Source organism: Notechis scutatus, chromosome 1 (assembly GCF_049901735.1).
Source record: "Notechis scutatus isolate UNSWTSFEM ecotype Mainland chromosome 1, rNotScu1.2, whole genome shotgun sequence".
Classification (NCBI taxonomy): Eukaryota; Metazoa; Chordata; class Lepidosauria; order Squamata; family Elapidae; genus Notechis; species Notechis scutatus.
The window spans coordinates 214,783,663-214,804,823 of NC_142009.1; the positions used below are offsets into that span (position 1 = coordinate 214,783,663).

A 21,161-nucleotide genomic window follows, 5' to 3' on the forward strand; every position below is an offset into this window, starting at 1 on the left:
GCCATATCTACCAGGAAAATCTGCTTCAGGCTGCCATTCTCAGAAAATTCTTCTAAGGTTTCCTGAATGGCTGTTAAAATGAAATGAGTGCACTCTTTTATTGGGAATCCAAAAATCCCAGAGCTTATGGCAGGCATAGCGATGGAGCGATGATTGAATTTTTCTGCCAGTTTTAAGCTTTTCCTTACAGCTTTCTTTAATAGTTGTATACAGTTTTCTTTGTTGGCACTGGTCCACCTTGGCCCAACAACATGAATCACCTGTTTGCAAGGCAAGTTCCAAGCTCCTGTGATTACTGCACAGCCGGGCTTCAGAGCTCCACATTTCTGTATCAGAACATCACATTCATCTTGTAACTGTGGGCCAGCCGCTTTTAGCAAAGCATTGGCAAGGCCACCAATGTGCTTCAGTGTTTCATTTGATGCATTGACTACAACATCAGCTTGATAACTGGTCAGATCTCCCATACAGACCTCTATCACCACACCGTTTTTTAAGTTTACCTTGGTTTGAACATTTTCCGCATTTTGCTCATCATCTCTTTGCAATCTGATCAAACAGCTGAATTCCATTTTTACTAGGTTAACATAGTGATGTTCTTGGTTTTTGAAAAAGTCTTTCACTCCAGGTTTATCAAACACCACATTCACAGAGTACAGTGAAGACAGCATTTGTTTTACCTTTACTGCTGCCTCTGTCACCACTACTTTGGGTCCACTTAAGGCAATGTTCTTCTGTTTTGGCAGGAGTCCAAAATTAATTATCAGCCCCTTCTTGTTCAAATCACACCAAACCTTCTGCTTTTCCTCCTCTATAAACTGCACCATAGCCACTGACTTGGCAGGAATTACAGTGTGCATGTGGGTGTTTTTTTCAACAAAATCGGAAAGTTGCTGGTAGACATCTGTCACAACTTTTGTATAACCAGCCACAATAATTTCAGCATCTCCATCCAAATCAACCCAGTCCTCAATTATTACACTTTCTTCAACAGAATTGTTTAGCTTCTGCAGTTCTTTAGTTAATTCTTTCCATTGCTTTTTGTGGACGAGTTCCTGGTCCTTCAATATTATGCGTTCGTGAGTCAAGCATTTCTTTATTTGTTCCTCTGCTTTTAAGAGGCCTTCAGGACAATATCCTACCAATGCTATAGAATCATGTGTAAGTTCATAGGCAGCATTAATTTTATTTGCCCTAAACAGGCTCCCTGACACCTTGTCAGAATCTACATATTGTAGGAATTTAAAAATAGAAGGATGAACGTTGACATTTTTCTCCTTTATCCTGAACATCTTCTCCAGTAAGTCACTTTTCATTTTGTAAACCTCTGTAGCTATTCCATTCAGTTGCAGCTGCTTTGCTGAAGCATCGTAACACCATTTTTGCCCAGTATTTTCTTCACGGGTATTCTCTTCTAGCAAGATCTGCTGCAAAACTTTATACTTCACTGGGGAAATTGACAGTGTTTGCTGTAATGTTTGCCTGGCTATTTCAGCATCCTTGGTCAAATGTTCTACATATACCCTCAACTCTTTCTCCACACTATCTACAGTCGATACAAAACCAGCTAGAGTAACATAATTTTTGGAGTCATCTGGCACGGCCAACACATTTTTTAACAAATTGTTTTCAATGGTCTCCCATCTTTCTGGAATGATTACGCATTTAACTGTCTTGAATTTTGACAGGATGCATGCAAACTCCCCAGAAACTTTATCTTTCCAAGATCTAACCAATTCTTTTATAGATGTTCCTTGTTTAGCTAAGATAGCTGAGGGAGACAGTATGACTTTGGGTTCACACGTTGCCTGGGGCCATATTAGTTCACAGAAACAATTGGCCATTTCTTTCTCTACTTCTTGAATTAATTTACACTTTCCTTGTAGAAACTGCCATATATAAGGATCTAAAGGGACACTGACAGGTTCCGGCATCTTGACTTGTGGCTTCTCCTTTCCATACAAAACAGTTTCCAATGAACTGTAGAATGGATAAACCAGGACTGACTGGCCATTTAATGAGTGCTGCTTTTTCAATGCTGTCAGGGCAGCTATAAACAAACACAAATAAAATATACAAATATAAAATTTATATTTATATTTATAAAATATAACTATAATTAATAAAACACAGCTGTCTGTTTACAGTATTGTGTAACTACACTAACTCTCACTTTATATAAGCCTGTTATATCTTGGTTAGTCTAACTGTGCAGCTGGGCCCATAACCAGTGTTAGGGATATACACCCTAGCAGAACCTGCACAGCAGTCAGGCAGGCAGGCAAATATGTGAGACAAACGTTTTTGTAGTTTACACTCAGTAAAACAGATACACTGTGCTAGTTAAATAGTTTATTCCAGTAATAGTTTTAGCATAGTCAAACAGTCCATATATCATACACTAGTTGTAAAGTCCAGTGTCGAAAAAGAGGTCAGTAAACTTACAAATATCAGTCCAGTAATATATCTCTTCGCAGTAGAGATATGAAGAAGTCAAACCTCCTTTCTTCCTTCAGCAACAGGGAACACGCAGTTATCAAACCATCAATCCATCATCGTTAGCAAGCAATCCAGTAAGCCAGCAATCAATTAGGTTCTCTTGCTCCCTCTTATGGCGGTTTTACAGCCGCACCCAAAATTACATGCTTTGCAGTTTAAAGTGACACACACTTAAACTCACTATCATAGTTTATATATATTATTTTACCCAAACTATGTTAGGTAACCATGTTATTCCTAACAATTACCCTGATATTTAAAAAAAAAATCAATATGTGTGTTTTCATAACAGGCAATTAATCGGTCAAGCAGAATGTTGCCTACCTCTCTTATAAAATAGGTATGTACTGTGATTCTAATTTACTTCTTGCCTTTCTTCCATCACTGGAGTTAAACTTAGCCTTTAGAGCAGGGGTCTCCCAAACTTGGCAATTTTGAGACCTGTGGACTTCAACTACCAGAATTCCTGAGCCACAATTTCCCGATGAGGGATGCTTGCCCAAAGAACAAACTCTCTATTCTCACACTTTGCCCTTAGAGAGGTTGATAAGGATCAGTTACTGGCAGCAGGGTTGGGATGCTACCGGTTCTACCTGGCTCTATAGAACTGGTAGCTCCGAAGAGCAGCAGACATAGAACCGGTTCTGTGTTTGCTGCTGTTTGGCCCACCCATCCACCTGGGCTCTTACCTGTCTTTTATTTCCTGCTTTTTCAACCTCAGCTGCTTTGTGTGGCACAGGAAAGAAGAGACTTTCCAAACGCTGCACACCTACGCAGTGCTTTTCAGCTGTCCAGGCGGCACAGCTTAAGGGTTTTTACACGTGCACGCAGCTTTTCAAACATACTCACCAAACTGGTATAAACACCAGTTGAATCCCACCCGATTGGCAGTACCCTCAAACCCCGCCCCCCTCCATAATTCTATGGGAGCGGGCAGTTCTTTTGTAGTCAGGACTTCAGTTTTAATGGTTTTCAGCATGAGAGGCCAAGGACCTTGATATATTGCACCATCATGAATGTTTGGATTCAAAAGAAGTGGGGGAAATGGATATCTACTTGAGGAAAATTGTTGAAATCTGAATTGTAATCCCCAATCCACCCTTTTTATATATGCATTGGCACTGTACAAACATACATATGCAACAGGTGGAGATCCTGTTGCAATATCCTGGCACAGATTTTTTTCTTATTCTAGCAGAATCTCCAAATTCAACAGACCCTTTTGCAAACTCTGCAATGCAAAATCTGTGGGACATTTTTCTTCTCCGAGGACTTCTCTGTTTGGGAATTTGTTTACCATGCTAGTTTTAGTCCCCTACTGCTTCTTAAACATGTTAAGTGATACAATATAGGATTTGTGCAGCTGTATTGCTGTGCTATCCACGTAAAGAATGAACCTGATTTTCAACAATTAAGCTTCTCAAAAAAGGCTGTGTTATGCAACATGATCCAGAACAATCTTGTAATGACAAGAAATTTTGATAACACACTTCATTGGAACACTGACATCATGATGCTACAGCATATCTAACGCAAGTCACCCCTTTGTATCACAACGTATCATCATCATTTTCTCCTCTTGCTCCCTCAGTTTGACTATGATATGCTGGGTATGGGTTCAAAAGATCACAAAAGAAGGAGTAATAGCCCCCTAGTTATTAACTGTAAATCAGCGGTGGCTAACCTTTTTGGGCTCCTGTGCCAAAAATTGTGTGTGCACTCGCACGCTCACACTCGTGTGCCAGCACCCAGAAGGCAATGCGCCCCCTGTCCCCTATGTATGCACGCGCAATCCACCCACCCACCCCTTAACTGCACTCACCTCACAGCTGATTTTCGGCCAGTTTGAGGCTTTTTTCGGCCTCCCAAAGGCTTGAGGAAGGCTTCTGCAGGTTTCTACAAGCTTTGTAGGCTGAAATCTAGTTCCATTTTGTCACTTCCGTTTTTTTCAGAAAAACAGGAAATGATGAAATGGGGCTAAATTTCGGCCCTTGTGGAAGCCTGCAGAAGCTTCCTCAAGCCTTTGGGAGGCCGAAAAAGGCCTCAAACCAGCCGAAAATCAGCTGTGGCGCTGAGGTAAGTTTGCCTGCAGCTCGTGTGCTGGCACAAATGGCTTTGCGTGCCACCTGTGGCATGTGTGCCATAAGTTCGCCATCACGACTTTGGATCTAAGATAAAAGCCTGAAAGCAGAATGAAGGCAACCGCAAAGTCAAGTCAAATCTCTTTCAAGTCAAGCTTGAATTCCTAAGAGACTTCATGGACACCTTCATGAAATTTTCTTAAGAGCTTGCCATTGCTTTCTTCTAGAATGTTATTTCAACTTCCAAGTATAGTCTACAGCTCTGCTATTTCCTAAGATCCTTTGATCTAAGTCCTAAACATACCAGGGGCTGCTGCCTGCAAACGAACAGAAGTCACGAAGGAGAAATTAAGAAACAAGATCAGAGATGGATCCTACTTCAGTTTGAGGATGGAATACAGGGGAATTTCGTCTCCTTTGACATGTTCAGACATAGTAGAACACTGGAACTTATCCATGGGATGCTAGCCTAGCATGGCAAATCCATTGCAACAGTTCACATTTTCTAACAGTGAGCTAATTTGGGAAACTGTCACTAGGATTTAGGACATAGTTTCCTCGTTAATGAAAACTTTATTCTAGAAAAGCACAAATTATTATCTGGGGGAGAAATACAAACCTGTTCCAATTACAGGGAAGGCTACAGAGGCATGCTGTTTTGCTTCACATTCCTGAAGCACTTTGGAGACCTGAGTTTTGATGCTGGAGCAAGGAGCCAGGTGGATAATTTTTTTACAGGATAGTTTGCCATTCTGCGTAGTTACAAATCCATTGTGAGGCTGCAAGGCTGGAAAAATGAAAATAATAACTTCTCCATGGACTGTCTTTGGCATATAGTAAGTACAGTATATATCAATACATTTCTTAACAGAGAGCACAACTATAAACTCCGTCCGACAACTGCTTGCCCTTTGTTGCCTACTGCAAAGATGTTTTGGACATTGCCAGAAAAATTGAATGTTCTTTTTAATGTCAAATTGTGGAAATATAGCCTTCAATTCCAATATTTGCTCCTCCATCTTCATCAATATTCTGGCATTCTGGTGGGAAATTACCCTCAGAAGCTGGGGAAGGTATCTGGCATTTTGGAGATGATCCTATCAGAATGCTTATTCTGATATCAACATCTTTTTTCCTTGTCATCTAACTCCAAGGAACCATAGGATCCTTTTAAAACTTTACCTCTGTCTAATAATGGGCTGATCAGCAAGAAAGAGCTGAAAATAAATTCCAACAGGAGATATTGCTAGAAAACTAGACTTTGGGGTTGAGGCTTGGCCTATTTGAGATGAAGCTGCAACCCTTGAAAGAGTTAGTTTGGAGTCTAGTAGTATTTCTTGAGTGTTCCTCAGCTGCTCTAGATTTACTGACCGTGGCAAGGCCACATTTGCAACCTTCTAGCTAGTATGTTATGTGCCATCTTTCCTAAGCTAGTCAGATTTAAAAATAATTATCCACAGCTTGATTATATTCTGTCTTTCTTGACTCAACAACAACAGCCAATTTAGAGAATAGTACTGACAAATTTATTCAGAACTATGATTAAATGTTCAAAGAAATAACACACAAACTATATTTGGCAATTGAAATTCCCCAAATCCTCCATTACCTAACTGAATGGGACCTCTTGTTGCATCTTACCAAGTCTTGCACATTCCGCTTCAATTTCAGGTCCAGCAGCTTCCAAAATTGCTTTGGAGACACCTGTAAAGAAGTGAAAAAGGGGGGAGGAATATGTATCACAGTAAATAATGAACTTAAAATACCACCTTTGCTTTCTTGCAAACATTTCATAGTAAGAAAATTCCTAAGAATTTGTGAGGTGGGGATTGAATTAGATACTGCATTAATATATCCAACAGAATCGAGCCACAATACTCTGAAATATTGTCTCTGGTTACAAGAAAATAGTTTTAAATCAATGAATCTTCATTTCTTCCTCTCATTCATTCATTCACACACATACAAACAGACTTTTCAATATCCAAATAGTTTTTTGTCTCGCCAAGAACCAGCACTTAGCTTATTAGGATGTTCGGAAGATGTTTATTTGAAATTCAGTACCTGCTTTTGATGTAAAGTTTTCATTGGTCACATTCACAATGACATCTGTCTTTTCCATGACAATATCTCCTGTCACTGACTGGAAGGTAACGGATCCAAACTGCATTTCATTACTCCCTAAAGCTGAGGTAGAAAGGGATCCCAAGGAACCTGTGATTGAGAAAAAAAAACATTATTGAGCTATAGCACTGATATCCATTGACTGAGCACTATCCTCCTATTCTTTGTAAATGATATAAATACCTATTTCAAGATCCAGTTTTAAAAAAATCAATATTTTGGAGGGGATATCCATGGGAAATAAGGTTTGCACATCTGGGAAGTGCTACTCTTAAAAGTGATACCTTGAACATCTTTTAAAAAAAGTTTTGTTATATTTTTATTTTTAAATGTACACCAATATCAATAAACGAACAGTGTGAACAGTGAATATCTTAAGATATCCAAGAGGAAAAATATTGTGGCACGTTCATATGCTGAAATAACTCAGATAAACATTATAATCATCAAGGATTTGCTGAACAAGTCATTCTACTCTATTTTGTGCATCTTAAATTTGGTCTCGTGCTTAAGGCACCAGACTACAAAGCGGGAGACTGTGAGTTCAAGTTCTACCTTAGGCATGAAAGCCAGCTGGGTGATTTTGGGCCAGTCACTTCTCTCTCAGCCTAACTCACCTCAAAAGGTCGTTGTTGTTGCTGTTTGGAAAAGAGTTCACTTCGCTGTATTATTTGTAAAAATAATAAAGGCAGGATACAAACAAATAAATTATACTACTAAGCTATGATTCACAAATAAAAGTAGCTGTATTTGTACACTGTATTAACTACCAAAACCAAACATATCATGCTATGGCTTCGCATATGCAGTCATAGCTATTTTGAAAGAAGTCGAAAACAGAGATTTTCCCCAAACTTTCTGGCTTTGCCGAATGGCAGAAGAGGGGGGGGGGAGGGAGGGAGAATGATTACATGTGAGTGGTGGGTGAGCGCACACACTCACCCACTTCCACCACCCGCTTCCAAATGGGCCAAGGCCCAGTAGTGGGCCAGGAGTTGGGGACCCCCCGGTATAAAATATCTTCAGTAAATGTAGTCCCTCCGTTCTTCTAGTACTTGTTATTGATATTATGTAAAGGAAGGCCTCTCCACATACCCCTCATGTTATATCCCAGTTGTACCCAATACAGTTCTGGAGCTCATGAGAAAAAGGTGGAGAAAGAAGTCTGACTAACTGAGCCCACCCATTACCTGCTGCCATTTCTTCATTGCTCGGTGGCACAGCCTTGAGACTATCATCAATCCCAGATTGAAAAACCTTTGTAAACGCCTAGGGGAGAGAAAGTTATCCACATGTTTCCAAAGCTATGCTAAGAAGGAACAATAACACCATGGAACAATTCTTTTAACATTTCAATAAGCGCACTGAGGGTAGTGAACTTGCAAATTTGGGGATCCTGAGGGACAGTGTCATTGGATGCCCCCGGATACTATGAGTGTTTCTACTAAAAATAGGTGCATCCAACATTTTCAATAAAATATAACAGCTGTCTGAATAGGGGGAAGTCAGTAAGCTTTTAACTCTGTTTTTACCAAAATTTACTAACATTATGGCAAAATTGCTACGCTCTACACACACACACCACAAAAAACCATGAGGCTCTGGATAAAACTACTTGATTTGACTGCCCTGAAAGACATAACAGATGCTCATCTTTGAGAAGCAGAAATGATTGAATGGATAATATTGCCAAATACGATGAGCGTCATATGTGCACTATTCCAGAGAATGTTTAAACGTAGTTAATGGGATAAGCCACATCTGGCTGGATTTGAACATCCTATGTCACAAACCCTAACAAAACAAAACATTAAGTTTGGTAAGAGAGCCAATTTGGTGTAATGGTGTGAAACCAGGAGACCATGAGTTCAAGTCCCATCTTAGCCATGAAAAACCAACATGGTTATTTTGGACCAGACACTCTCCAACCAACCTCACAGGGTTGTTTTTCTGGGGAAAATAGGACGAGGAAGGTGTGTTGGTTATTTGCCGCCTTAAGTTATTTGTAAAAATAGTAAAGGTGGGATAAAAACAAACGAACCAATTAACGAATGAATGAATTTAGCCAAAATCAAGCAAATCACATTGTAGCTTTCAAAGATATGTGGCCCACCTTTGAATGTATCTGGGGAAGTAATGCCCATCCAACAGTCCACCTTTGCTGCTGCTGTTTTTGTAATAATTAGCTGGAAACTTACAATTATTTTTGCAAATTAAAGTTCGAGGTTTCTTAAAAACAAAGAGCAGTTTCTTATTTGGAAGAAAAGTAACATTACCTTTATATTATCTTTATCTTTTGGATGCAGGAGAATATGGACTTTCTGAAGGGACCTGAAATTCTTCTTTCTACTGAACCTAAGTATTTCTTCAAACATACATTTAGCCACCTCAGAATTTGGAAAATTAAAACCTCCAGTCCCAATGGCTGGGAATGAGATAGACTGTAACGACAACATTTCGGCCCTCTCCAGACAATTTCTCACAATATTTTTAAGTTTCTGTAAAATATAGAGCAATATTTCACAATTAGGCTTTAAAAGGCCCAATATTAACACAAGACTTAATTTAGGAGCCAGAATAGACAAGAGGGGTGAACAGATCAACTTCATTCACACATAAAGACAGGGATATGAAAAACTTGGGAGAGCTACATTCAACTACATCAAATCAGCATATTCAATTGCATCAAAACTATAGCTCTGGTATTGAAGAATGTCTTACAAAAAAACACCTCCTTTTTGTGTTATTTTTTAATAAAAAGACATAATGTATATTTATATCAGCCCATCAATGGATAAGCCAACCCTCACAATTTTTTACAGAAGTACGATGGAAAATATGCCACCCATGGATAAGCTGTTCCAAATTGGTCATGGTATTTTACTTAAAATTTCAAGGTCAGCTCTCATACAGATGGGCTTAATTCACAAGGATATACAGGTAATTTAAAAACTATGATCATATATCTTTGTAGATAAGCCGAACTCATTTTTAGATGCATTTTAGCACCTTTTTCAAGAAGCAAGTGGACTTTCTGGTTTTTCTTTGAAGATATTTCGCTTCTCATCTGAGAAGCTTCTTCAGCTTCAGAGTCCAGTTGCCCCTTGAAAAAGCACTTTTGGGACTAAAATTCTTAGCTTATCTTCAAATATATAAAATACTCAGGAATAAGATGGACAATTGTGTATACATGCTTTGTAACCTCAGTACAAACTGACACACAAAGATTGATGTTAAAACCAAAACTGTGTAGAAGAGCCACTGAGCATGCCTAGGAGAGTATTGGCAAAGCTCAAGAAATTGCCTTAACTACACACAAGGAGCATAAAAGGAAACATTGGTTCCCATTATTCTTTAACCTGAATTGTTAATCTCATGTAGAGACATAGGATTATAAACAAAGGTCATAAACAATCCTCTTTTTTTTTTTACTCATGAACATTACATTCCAAGAGAATTACAGCAAAATGAACCAGTACCTTGGTTGCATTCCCTTTTCCTGCATCCCACTGTGGAACTATGACATGGAACAAGAAAGCACAGGCAAGGTTATGCCCATAGGTTTGAATTACACCGTTGCCTTGGGGTCCTTGATCTTGGACCGTTTCATGGAACTCAAGTTGAAGCCCAACTCCAGCCTTCTGCAGCACAGCTTTTGAAAGTGGGCCTACGCCAAGCTTTAGATCTTCACCAATAGTGCTTACGATAACATCTGTCTGGAATCAAAGCCGTGTTAAAATTACTTCCAAGATGATTTTATGTATTGCAAGATTAACTGCCTGGGAGATACGTATGTGTATTTTTTGACCCATTATGCTACTATTAAGGTAACACAGGGAGAAAATAGTCCCTAAACAAATTAGACCTCTTTGATCCACAGAAGGCTCCAACAGGGAACAGGAATGGTATGGGGAAAAAGTTGCTAATTCCTTGCAACTCCAATATCTCTGACTCATATCATAATGAATTGGTTCTGGTTATTAATTCAAGAGGTTGGACAAGTGGTAGGGAAATCACTAGCGCTTTCTTACATTATCAAGGTTTAAGCATGCCTTCCCCATTAACAGAACCCACAAAATATAGCATGGAAATTCAGTCCCTATCCTTTGCCTGGATGTGAAAAGTAGAATTTCCTTTTACTCATGCAGCACATCCCTGGTTCAGAGTTTTCTCTTCAAAGGCAACAGCCTTTAAAATTAGTCAAGACTAAAAGACTATTCCAATCTTGTCCAAGATGTGCATCCAATTCTAATCTAACACAAATCCAACTGAGCCTTGGAGAAGACGGTGATCAGATGCCAATTTTGTTTTAGAATTCTCCTTCGATGTGAAATATCAACATTTTAGAGGCATAATAAATGGTTCAAAATAAATAAAATATGTACTAGCTGCACTGAAGATAATTTAAGGTTCTCTACTAATATAAATGCTTACCGTAGCATCTTCGATGCCTTTTTCTTCTACAATCAGTTTCAGTCCTTCATCAGAAATCACAAGATCTTTAATCTCCAAAAGTTGACTGACTGATGGAGAAGACAGTGGTGTGGGCTGGAATCCACTTTTAAACACTTTGTGTAAAGCATCAGAAAATGCCTGAATTGTTTGAGGGGCCATATCTACCAGGAAAATCTGCTTCAGGCTGCCATTCTCAGAAAATTCTTCTAAGGTTTCCTGAATGGCTGTTAAAATGAAATGAGTGCACTCTTTTATTGGGAATCCAAAAATCCCAGAGCTTATGGCAGGCATAGCGATGGAGCGATGATTGAATTTTTCTGCCAGTTTTAAGCTTTCCCTTACAGCTTTCTTTAATAGTTGTATACAGTTTTCTTTGTTGGCACTGGTCCACCTTGGCCCAACAGCATGAATCACCTGTTTGCAAGGCAAGTTCCAAGCTCCTGTGATTACTGCACAGCCGGGCTTCAGAGCTCCACATTTCTGTATCAGAACATCACATTCATCTTGTAACTGTGGGCCAGCCGCTTTTAGCAAAGCATTGGCAAGGCCACCAATGTGCTTCAGTGTTTCATTTGATGCATTGACTACAACATCAGCTTGATAACTGGTCAGATCTCCCATACAGACCTCTATCACCACACCGTTTTTTAAGTTTACCTTGGTTTGAACATTTTCCGCATTTTGCTCATCATCTCTTTGCAATCTGATCAAACAGCTGAATTCCATTTTTACTAGGTTAACATAGTGATGTTCTTGGTTTTTGAAAAAGTCTTTCACTCCAGGTTTATCAAACACCGCATTCACAGAGTACAGTGAAGACAGCATTTGTTTTACCTTTACTACTGCCTCTGTCACCACTACTTTGGGTCCACTTAAGACAATGTTCTTCTGATTTGGCAGGAGTCCAAAATTAATTATCAGCCCCTTCTTTTTCAAATCACACCAAACCTTCTGCTTTTCCTCCTCTATAAACTGCACCATAGCCACTGACTTGGCAGGAATTACAGTGTGCATGTGGGTGTTTTTTTCAACAAAATCGGAAATTTGCTGGTAGACATCTGCCACAACTTTTGTATAACCAGCCACAATAATTTCAGCATCTCCATCCAAATCAACCCAGTCCTCAATTATTACACTTTCTTCAACAGAATTGTTTAGCTTCTGCAGTTGTTTAGTTAATTCTTTCCATTGCTTTTTGTGGACGAGTTCCTGGTCCTTCAATATTATGCGTTCGTGAGTCAAACATTTCTTTATTTGTTCCTCTGCTTTTAAGAGGCCTTCAGGACAATATCCTACCAATGCTATAGAATCATGTGTAAGTTCATAGGCAGCATTAATTTTATTTGCCCTAAACAGGCTCCCTGACACCTTGTCAGAATCTACATATTGTAGGAATTTAAAAATAGAAGGATGAACGTTGACATTTTTCTCCTTTATCCTAAACATCTTCTCCAGTAAGTCACTTTTCATTTTGTAAACCTCTGTAGCTATTCCATTCAGTTGCAGCTGCTTTGCTGAAGCATCGTAACACCATTTTTGCCCAGTATTTTCTTCACGGGTATTCTCTTCTAGCAAGATCGGCTGCAAAACTTTATACTTCACTGGGGAAATTGACAGTGTTTGCTGTAATGTTTGCCTGGCTATTTCAGCATCCTTGGTCAAACGTTCTACATATTCCCTCAACTCTTTCTCCACACTATCTACAGTCAATACAAAACCAGCTAGAGTAACATAATTTTTGGAGTCATCCGGCACGGCCAACACATGTTTTAACAAATTGTTTTCAATGGTCTCCCATCTTTCTGGAATGATTATGCATTTAACTGTCTTGAATTTTGACAGGATGCATGCAAACTCCTCAGAAACTTTATCTTTCCAAGATCTAACCAATTCTTTTATAGATGTTCCTTGTTTAGCTAAGATAGCTGAGGGAGACAGTATGACCTTGGGTTCACACGTTGCCTGGGGCCATATTAGTTCACAGAAACAATTGGCCATTTCTTTCTCTACTTCTTGAATTAATTTACACTTTCCTTGTAGAAACTGCCATATATAAGGATCTAAAGGGACACTGAAAGGTTCCGGCATCTTGACTTGTGGCTTCTCCTTTCCATACAAAACAGTTTCCAATGAACTGTAGAATGGATAAACCAGGACTGACTGGCCATTTAATGAGTGCTGCTTTTTCAATGCTGTCAGGGCAGCTATAAACAAACACAAATAAAATATACAAATATAAAATTTATATTTATAAAATATACAAATATAAAATTTGTATCAGAAGTTGCAATGGAAGCAGATACAATTCAGATTTCATGCAGTGGACAGTCAAGCCATGCACACTATTTACAAAACAAACACAATTTTTTAATTTCCTGGAACACAGCTCTGAAAATCAATTAAGGATTCCTCACCAACATTTTTTTAAAATCCAATTTTATTCATCTCCTCATTGCTGATGCACCGTATTTCTCATAATAAACTACACCTTTCTACAGCATTTGTACATCTTAAACGTATCTCCATATATTTTCTCTTTATGTACAATCATCTACTTGTCCTAGTTTTTAGCCATTTGTGCATAGCTTGCATCCTTCAGTCCATTTTCCCATCAAACACAACTACTTAATATATCTTTTGATAAATTAAGTCACAAGTATTCTTCATATTTCATTCACAGCATGCATGTTTGATTTATTCTCTGATCATAACAGTACCTATTAATTATTATTATTATTATTATTATTATTATTATTATTATTATTATTATTATTATTATTATATTATTATTATTATTATTATTATTATTATTATTATTATTATTATTATTATTATTATTATTATTATTATTATTAAAGTGTATTGTGGCAGCCTACTCTGGGCAATTTACAAAATCCAAATACAAAATTTAAAAAGTTAAAAACAGAAAACAAAACTTGACAATCCAGACTTACAAAAAACCATCACAACAAACATGATGGGCTCCACAAAGATACTAACCTAGATCTGTGAATATTTATGCTTATTTTCATCATGTATCACGCAAACTCACTTCATCACATATCAGTCTTACATCTTTCAATTCCATTTCTGCAATGTTCCATAATTCAAGCCCATTTCTTTACTCTGCAAACCACATTGGCGGAGTAAAGGAGAGGCCAACACAAGGCACATTGCCTATCTCACACACGCCAATCTTTGCCCTGTGATATAATAATCAATTTTGGGCGGCAGCGGCGGCGGCTGTGTCTTCTCTGTTAATTCTGCCATTTGAAATTCTATTGCTAGCCACACACCAAGTCCAATCTTGTTATGTGCCCAAACTTCCCATATCAGTTTTTTTTTTTTTTTCCTAGCCAAGCGGTAGCAAAACTCTTTCTGTCTAAAAATAGAACAATTACCTTGAGAGTCACCAAATGTAACCAGAGCTGAATCTTCTCTGGGTAATAATTGAATATCAGATACCTGTCCTCCTCCATGTTTTGGACTTTCAAAATAGAGTGTTAGGAATTCACTGGATGTTGCAGCTGGGATGTTCTCCACTTTGATTACAGGAGTCAATTCGAGAGGTCTGGCTCTAAGTCCATACTGCTGGAATCTGTGGTTCTTGGAACACTGCTTGAGAAAATCTGCAGCTGCTAAAAACAGAAATCAGAAGCTCTTAAATACATGCTTCCCATTTCTGTGCACATGTGAACACAGAGTTTAAAGATTCAATTACAGATAGTCCTTAATTTACAAACACAACTGAGCCCAAAATTTCTATTGCTAAGTGAGACAACTGTGAAATGAATTTTGCCTCACGTTAACAATCTTTCTTGCCACAGTTGTTAAGAGAATCACTGCAGTTGTTAAATTAGTAACATGGTTGTTAACTGAATCCGGCTTCCCCATTGAGGTTGCAAAAGGTGCCTGATCATCTTGGGACACTGCAACCATCAGAAATATGAGTCAACAACCAAGCACCTGAATTTTCTCCTGAAATCACTAATCGAAGTATGATGCCTTTCCATCGCTCCCCTAAATTAACATTTAAGGTAACACCTAGTTCCCTATCTCATTCTGCTTAGTACATTCTACTTACTAAAATAGTAAATCCATAAAGTAATTAAATATATAATTAAACATTAAATCTCATAACATTCCAATTATCTATTGCAAAAACAAATACCATAATAATAAGTTCATACAAACATCCACACAATAGTCAATTAAACTCTATACTTAAACTAAATATTTTAAACATTCCTTTTAATATTTTATTAAATCTTAAAATCTATCATTATTAAACCTTTAATGTTTTAATCTTTTCTTAAGTCTTATAAAATTCTAATTTTCTATTTCTAATACAAATACTACAATACTATCTTATGTACCTTGCAGAAACATTTTGAAACAAAGTTATGCATTACCCAGTATCCCTAAAAAGATTTCTTTTTCACATCTTGTTTTATACCTTTGTGGCTTTCCCCCTCTTCTTCCTTCCTATCTTATCCCATCTGGTCTTTTTACCCCCCTTAGCTTCCCCTCTCTTTTCTTTTTGCTTTCTAACATTGTATTGATTTTGCATCTTATTTTTCTCTTTCTTGGATGTTTTTTAAGTCTTATGTCCTTTTTCCTTCCTCTCTTTTTCCTTCCTTTCTTAATCAACTTTGTAGACTCGTTAAAGATGGCTTCTTCTTCTGCATCCTCCATTAATTATTGTGTTTGTTGATAAGTGGCAAGCGCCATTTCTAAAAAGCGAAAAATTTCTCTCACACCGTCTTTACCTTCTTTTTTTATTTTACCATATTCCTCTCAGTTCATCAACAGAAAAAGCCATTATAAACCTTTTCTTCTTCTTTTTTCTCTTCTTCTTCTTCTTAAAACAACCAAGATAATTCAAAACTTGAAACAATTCCCCAAAATCCCAAAGTCATCAAACAATCCAAACAGAGCACAAAGTTCTTCACACTTTTTCTTCCTGGGGTAATATCAATTGGCAAGGGAAAAAAACCCAATCTGTATTTTAAAGTCTTATTACAATTAACTTCCAATCTCAAAGTCTTCCAGGCATCTCCTCCAACAAAATCTTAATAAAAATTTCCTTTTGTCCTCTCCTTCCCACTTATAACAGAAAGCTTTAAATTTTTACCTTCTGTAAAATAGCAGGATTTTCAATATCCATTTGTTAAATCCATGTGGAAGGAGAGTAAACTTTCTCTTTAAACACTTTCACTGTCGCTTGTAAATCTCTTCTGGAAACAAAGTATCTTTCAAAAAATCAGGATTTTCAGGATATTACTTGTATCTTATAGTCCCAGTTCAGCCAAAAAACTTTCGCTTCAGAACTTTCTCCTTCTTCCTCCAGCACAATCTTGTCCAGCTGTCAGCTTCTTTGTGGCGGCCATTGCTGACCGCCGCTCCACCGCCTTGAGAAAAGAGGGTTAAGCCGGGTGGGGAAGGGGTCTGCGAAACCCCAACCCCTGTCCGGATCCCTCCTATCTTCGGCTGCCTCTATGGGGCAACCTTAGCCTCCAGACCCGTCCGGATCGGAGGCACCAAGACGGCTAGCGCAACAGGGATCGCGCAGGATCGCGAATCCCTGCCGCTGCCGAAGCCGACAAACCGGAAGTCCCAAGCACCTGAATTTTGATCACAAGACCAGGGGATGCAATGGGTGTGATCACGAGACCACTTATGCAATGAGCAGAAATGTGAAAACCAGGCATAAGTCACTTTTGCAGTGCCGTTGTAACTTTAAACGTCACCAAATGAACTGCTGTAAGTCAAGGACTATCTGTACGATGTTGCAATAGATCAATGTTCTCTGTATGTCTTTGTAAACTGTGGCCAATCCTCAAAAGTTAAACAAAAATTGGGTTGTCATTTGGATAGGATCCTTCCAAAGAATACCTTGAGTTGAAAGTTAAACTGAGAATGGAAAAACATCCTGTAAAAAAGTGAAAGCAAACCACTTCCATATGGTTGTCAAGAATAGTACATGGAGGTAGCCATGTGGACACCAAGAGTTGAGTTTGAAGGCTCCCATTCTCTTAACATTGACAATATCTGGGAGGACACGTCTCAAACCGACAGCCTAGACATGTCTGTTTTACCAGGAATTTCATAGCACAATAAAAGCAACCTACATGCTTAGAGCAGGAGCTTTTGTATGGAACTGAATGCTTTTTTGAGAAAAGGGCTGGAGATTAATTGAATAAATTAGCAGATAGTATAGGTAGTCCTCAACTTACAACCATTATAAAGCCTACCCATTACAGTTGTAAGTCAAGACCCATCCAATTTTACAATTCTTTCTTTATGGTCCTTAAGAGAATCATCATGATTTGTCAAGTGATTGCTGCAGTTCTTAAGCAAACCCATTGTTCACTGTGAAGGATTTTTGCAGAAAATCAAAAAGTAAAGGCTGGTTTTCAGCAAAAATGTCATAGATCGCAGCCAGGCCCCATGGGATACTGCAACATGGGCCTGTTGCCCCAAATAGTCATGTGACCCTAGGGGGCCCTTGTCTGTTAAAATGTTGACACCAGGTCACAGACTGAGGACTACCTATAAAGTGGAACTGCAAAACAGTAGTGATGAATGGTATCTCCCTAATTATGTGTGTGATGACCCATGGCATGGCACAAAGGTAACATTTAAATAAGCAAGAAGAGTTCCTTTAATGATCTCCAAATTTGCCCCCAATGTCCACGTTATCTTTGGCTCAAGAAAATCTCTCTCAAGAACAACCTTTAAGTGGAGAAAATTCAGTCCGAAAACAAAAGTGCATACAAACTGTAACTAAAAATCCAAACAAGCCAAGCTGCAGTAATTAACTTGATAGGGCAGGAGAAGGAATTGCAGACTTGAAAGCACAGCCAAACACACACAGTCGGGAAGATGCCAGGAACCCAGATAAGACTCGAAGATACCAGATAATTCACAATTTGCTCCCAAGAACTTGCTGTGCGCAACTTCCCCTTTTAAACTGTGTTCCCAGCTGCAGCTAATGAAGGGAATCAGGGCCCTTTCCTCCCCCATAAGCCAATTTGCTCCCTTCTCTGTTCCTCCTTGCGTGCCCTAGGATGAAGAGGGCCTGGGCCTGGGTCTTCCTCTGAATTCCTGCTGCCTTGCTCTATGTCATGCCCCTGGTGGAGACTGACTCTGAGGAAGACGAGGAACAGCCAACAGGGAGTGGGAGTGTGGCTCCAGAGGTGGTGGAGGAGGTTGGGAAAGGGCAGAGGCCAGCTGAGCAATCAGAAGAGGATCCAGGCCCATCCCCTATCCATCCTAGGGCACGCAGAGAGGATGAGGGAAAAGCGAGGTCTACTTGGGAGAAGATTACCATGATCCTCCTCATGGCTTGCAGCTGGGAGCTATGTGTATAAGTTTGTAACTGCTGGAGTAAAATTTAGTGCTTCCTTTGAATGAGGTTTATCTTTGTTGGCGTTCTTCCCATGGACTCTCCCCGGTTATCTTCCGATTAATTATCCCAATTAATTATCTTGGCTTGCTTCGGAACTCTCGTCAATGCAGTTTGTTTTTGGTTTCCTTTTGCCTCATTATTTACTATTGTGGCTTTAAACTGCACCTAATAAAACAGTGAAGTTAAGTTGAAGATATTACCGGACTTTAATGTATGTTTTGGGTTTTGGATTATTTTGAGAGACTACGGGTCATCCCACTCTACCTCTCCCGTGCTCTACCTAGCTTTGCCCTTCCCCAGTTTCTTCCACAGCCAACTGGGCCACACTCGCAACTCCCTGTCAGCTGCTCGGCCTCCCCTTCTGAATCAGATTCCGATAGGGGCATGACAAAGAGAGAGGAAGAACATCTGCCATCAGTTCTTCTCCTTTAGAATCAGCATGCTAATCGGCTCATTTTCTGGTATAAAAAGGCAGGTCTTATCTTCTTATCTACCTATGAGAAACACATCTAGTAAGTAGATGGCCAAACGATCTCCTGGCAGCATGTTACCTTTAACACTTTCCTTTAGCCATCACTCAGATGGCTTAGCAACGTAAAAAGAATCCAGAACGTGGCCCCCTCCACCCCCATGTAAAGATAAAAAAGTGTTATGTAGAGCTACTGATGACTGGTACATGAATGAAAGAAGAAAACCTTTTGAAGTGACATTTTGAAATGAGAAAGAGTAGATTAAGCAGCACTTCAGAATCTTCAGGTATGGGAGCAGAAGAGCTCACATTTTACAAAGTTTCTAGAAACAATTGAAACATGAACAAATCCTTAGATAATATGGAAATATTCTTCGGCTTCTGTGCCTCCAGAAGATTTTCATTACTACTTGCCAGGGTAAAAAATGGTTAGTAGTGGTGGGAGTTAAAGTCAAAAAAGTTAAGGGACAGAGATCCGAGAACATTTTTATAAAGGCTTTGGTGCTCCTGTTAAGCAGGAGCACTAGGTCTGGTCCAGCACAGATAAATAGGCAGAGTCCAACTCTCTCTGAATCACACGTTTATTCAGACCTGGACAAAGATGGGTTGGAAAGACCCTGAACAACTTTTTCAGCTTTTATACTTTACTTGGTTCCATATGCAGGAAACAGAGTGGTTTAACAGCAGATAAAGTACTAAAATATCCATGCCCACATACTTTACAGCAGGGGTGTCCAACCTTTCACCTTCCCTGGGCCACATTAGAAGATTAAAATTTGGTTTGGGCCGCACATAATTAAATTAAATAATTAATTAAATTAAATTAAATTAAATTAATAAATTAATAAAATAAAATAAAATTATTATTTATTATTAATTATTAATTATTAATTAAAAATTATTTATTTTTTATTTTATAATTTTCCAGCCAAATTTTGCGGAGGGGGGAAGAAAGCTCGCCCGCCTCGCGCCTACCTCTCCTATTATTTATTTTTATTAATTTTCCGGCCAAATTTTGCAGGGTGGGGGAGGGGGGAAGAAAGCTCGCCCGCCTCACGCCTACCTCTCCTCCTGCAAATGCAGCAGCGGTGGCGGGGGCAGAAGCAGCAGCGGCGACGGGGCAGAAGCAGCAGCGGTGGCGGCGGCAACAGTAGGAGGTGGCGGAGCGGGACTTTTGGGCTGCGGCTGCCCACCTTTTTGTTGCTCGCCTCGCCCGCCTCGCGCCTACCTCTCCTCCTGCAAATGCAGCAGCGGTGGCGGCGGCGGCGGCAACAGCAGGAGGTGGTGGGCGGGACTTTTGGGCTGCGGCTGCCCGCCTTTTTGTTGCTCGCCTCGCCCGCCTCGCACCTACCTCTCCTCCTGCAAATGCAGCAGCGGTGGCGGCGGCAGCGGCAACAGCAGGAGGTGGCGGGGCGGGACTTTTGGGCTGTGGCTGCCCGCCTTTTCTGTTGCTCGCCTCGCGCCCCGCCTCGTGCCTGCCTCTCCTCCTCCTCCTCGCTGGATCTTTCATGAAGGTTGGGGTGGGCATTGGGCCGCATTACGAGGCGACCTGGGCCGCATGCGGCCCGTGGGCCGCGCGTTGGACAAGCCTGCTTTACAGCAATAAGCATTTTTAGCAAGTTTTATTTAAGATCTTTTGTGGTTTCCCTATCAACCTTACCCACACTCAGGATACCTGTCCTTTATTTCAGCCATTTCAATATAGGAATCAGAAACCCGAGTTGTGGGGTTCAAAATCTTGTGACCCCCCCCCCAACTGACTATGGGTGACAGGGACTGCAGTCCAATGTATCAGAAACACACAAAACTAGGATTCTCCAAATATTAAACATCTGAGCGATGAGCTTAGAGATCTTACCAGTGCATTCCTGAAAGGTTATTACTGCAGCCTTCTTCTCAATTATCTGTTCAATATGGAAAGTACTATCTCCGGAAAGAGCGCTGATGTTATCTACCAGTAGCATTAATGTGTCCAGGTGAATATTTTCTTCAACATTTTCAAGAACTACTTGTGATGATTTTTGAGGACTGTCAAGAATATCCTTCTGTAAGAGGAAAACATGAATAAAATCCATTGTGTATTGTGTAACTGTGACTCAAACTTCAAACTGCGAGTTGATAC

The 21,161-nt window shown here is 39.6% G+C and overlaps 1 protein-coding gene across 1 annotated transcript in view; it reads right to left on the reverse strand.

The window, feature by feature from the left end:
- The window catches only part of LOC113410737 (protein mono-ADP-ribosyltransferase PARP14-like), a 52,336-nt gene that overhangs the window by 21,552 nt on the left and 9,623 nt on the right, over positions 1–21,161 (reverse strand). The window contains 10 exon segments of the mRNA XM_087955959.1: positions 2–2,072; positions 5,192–5,367; positions 6,222–6,284; positions 6,645–6,794; positions 7,895–7,973; positions 8,981–9,202; positions 10,184–10,420; positions 11,139–13,363; positions 14,561–14,797; positions 20,898–21,081. Coding sequence (XP_087812085.1) covers positions 2–2,072; positions 5,192–5,367; positions 6,222–6,284; positions 6,645–6,794; positions 7,895–7,973; positions 8,981–9,202; positions 10,184–10,420; positions 11,139–13,363; positions 14,561–14,797; positions 20,898–21,081 — 5,644 coding nt within the window.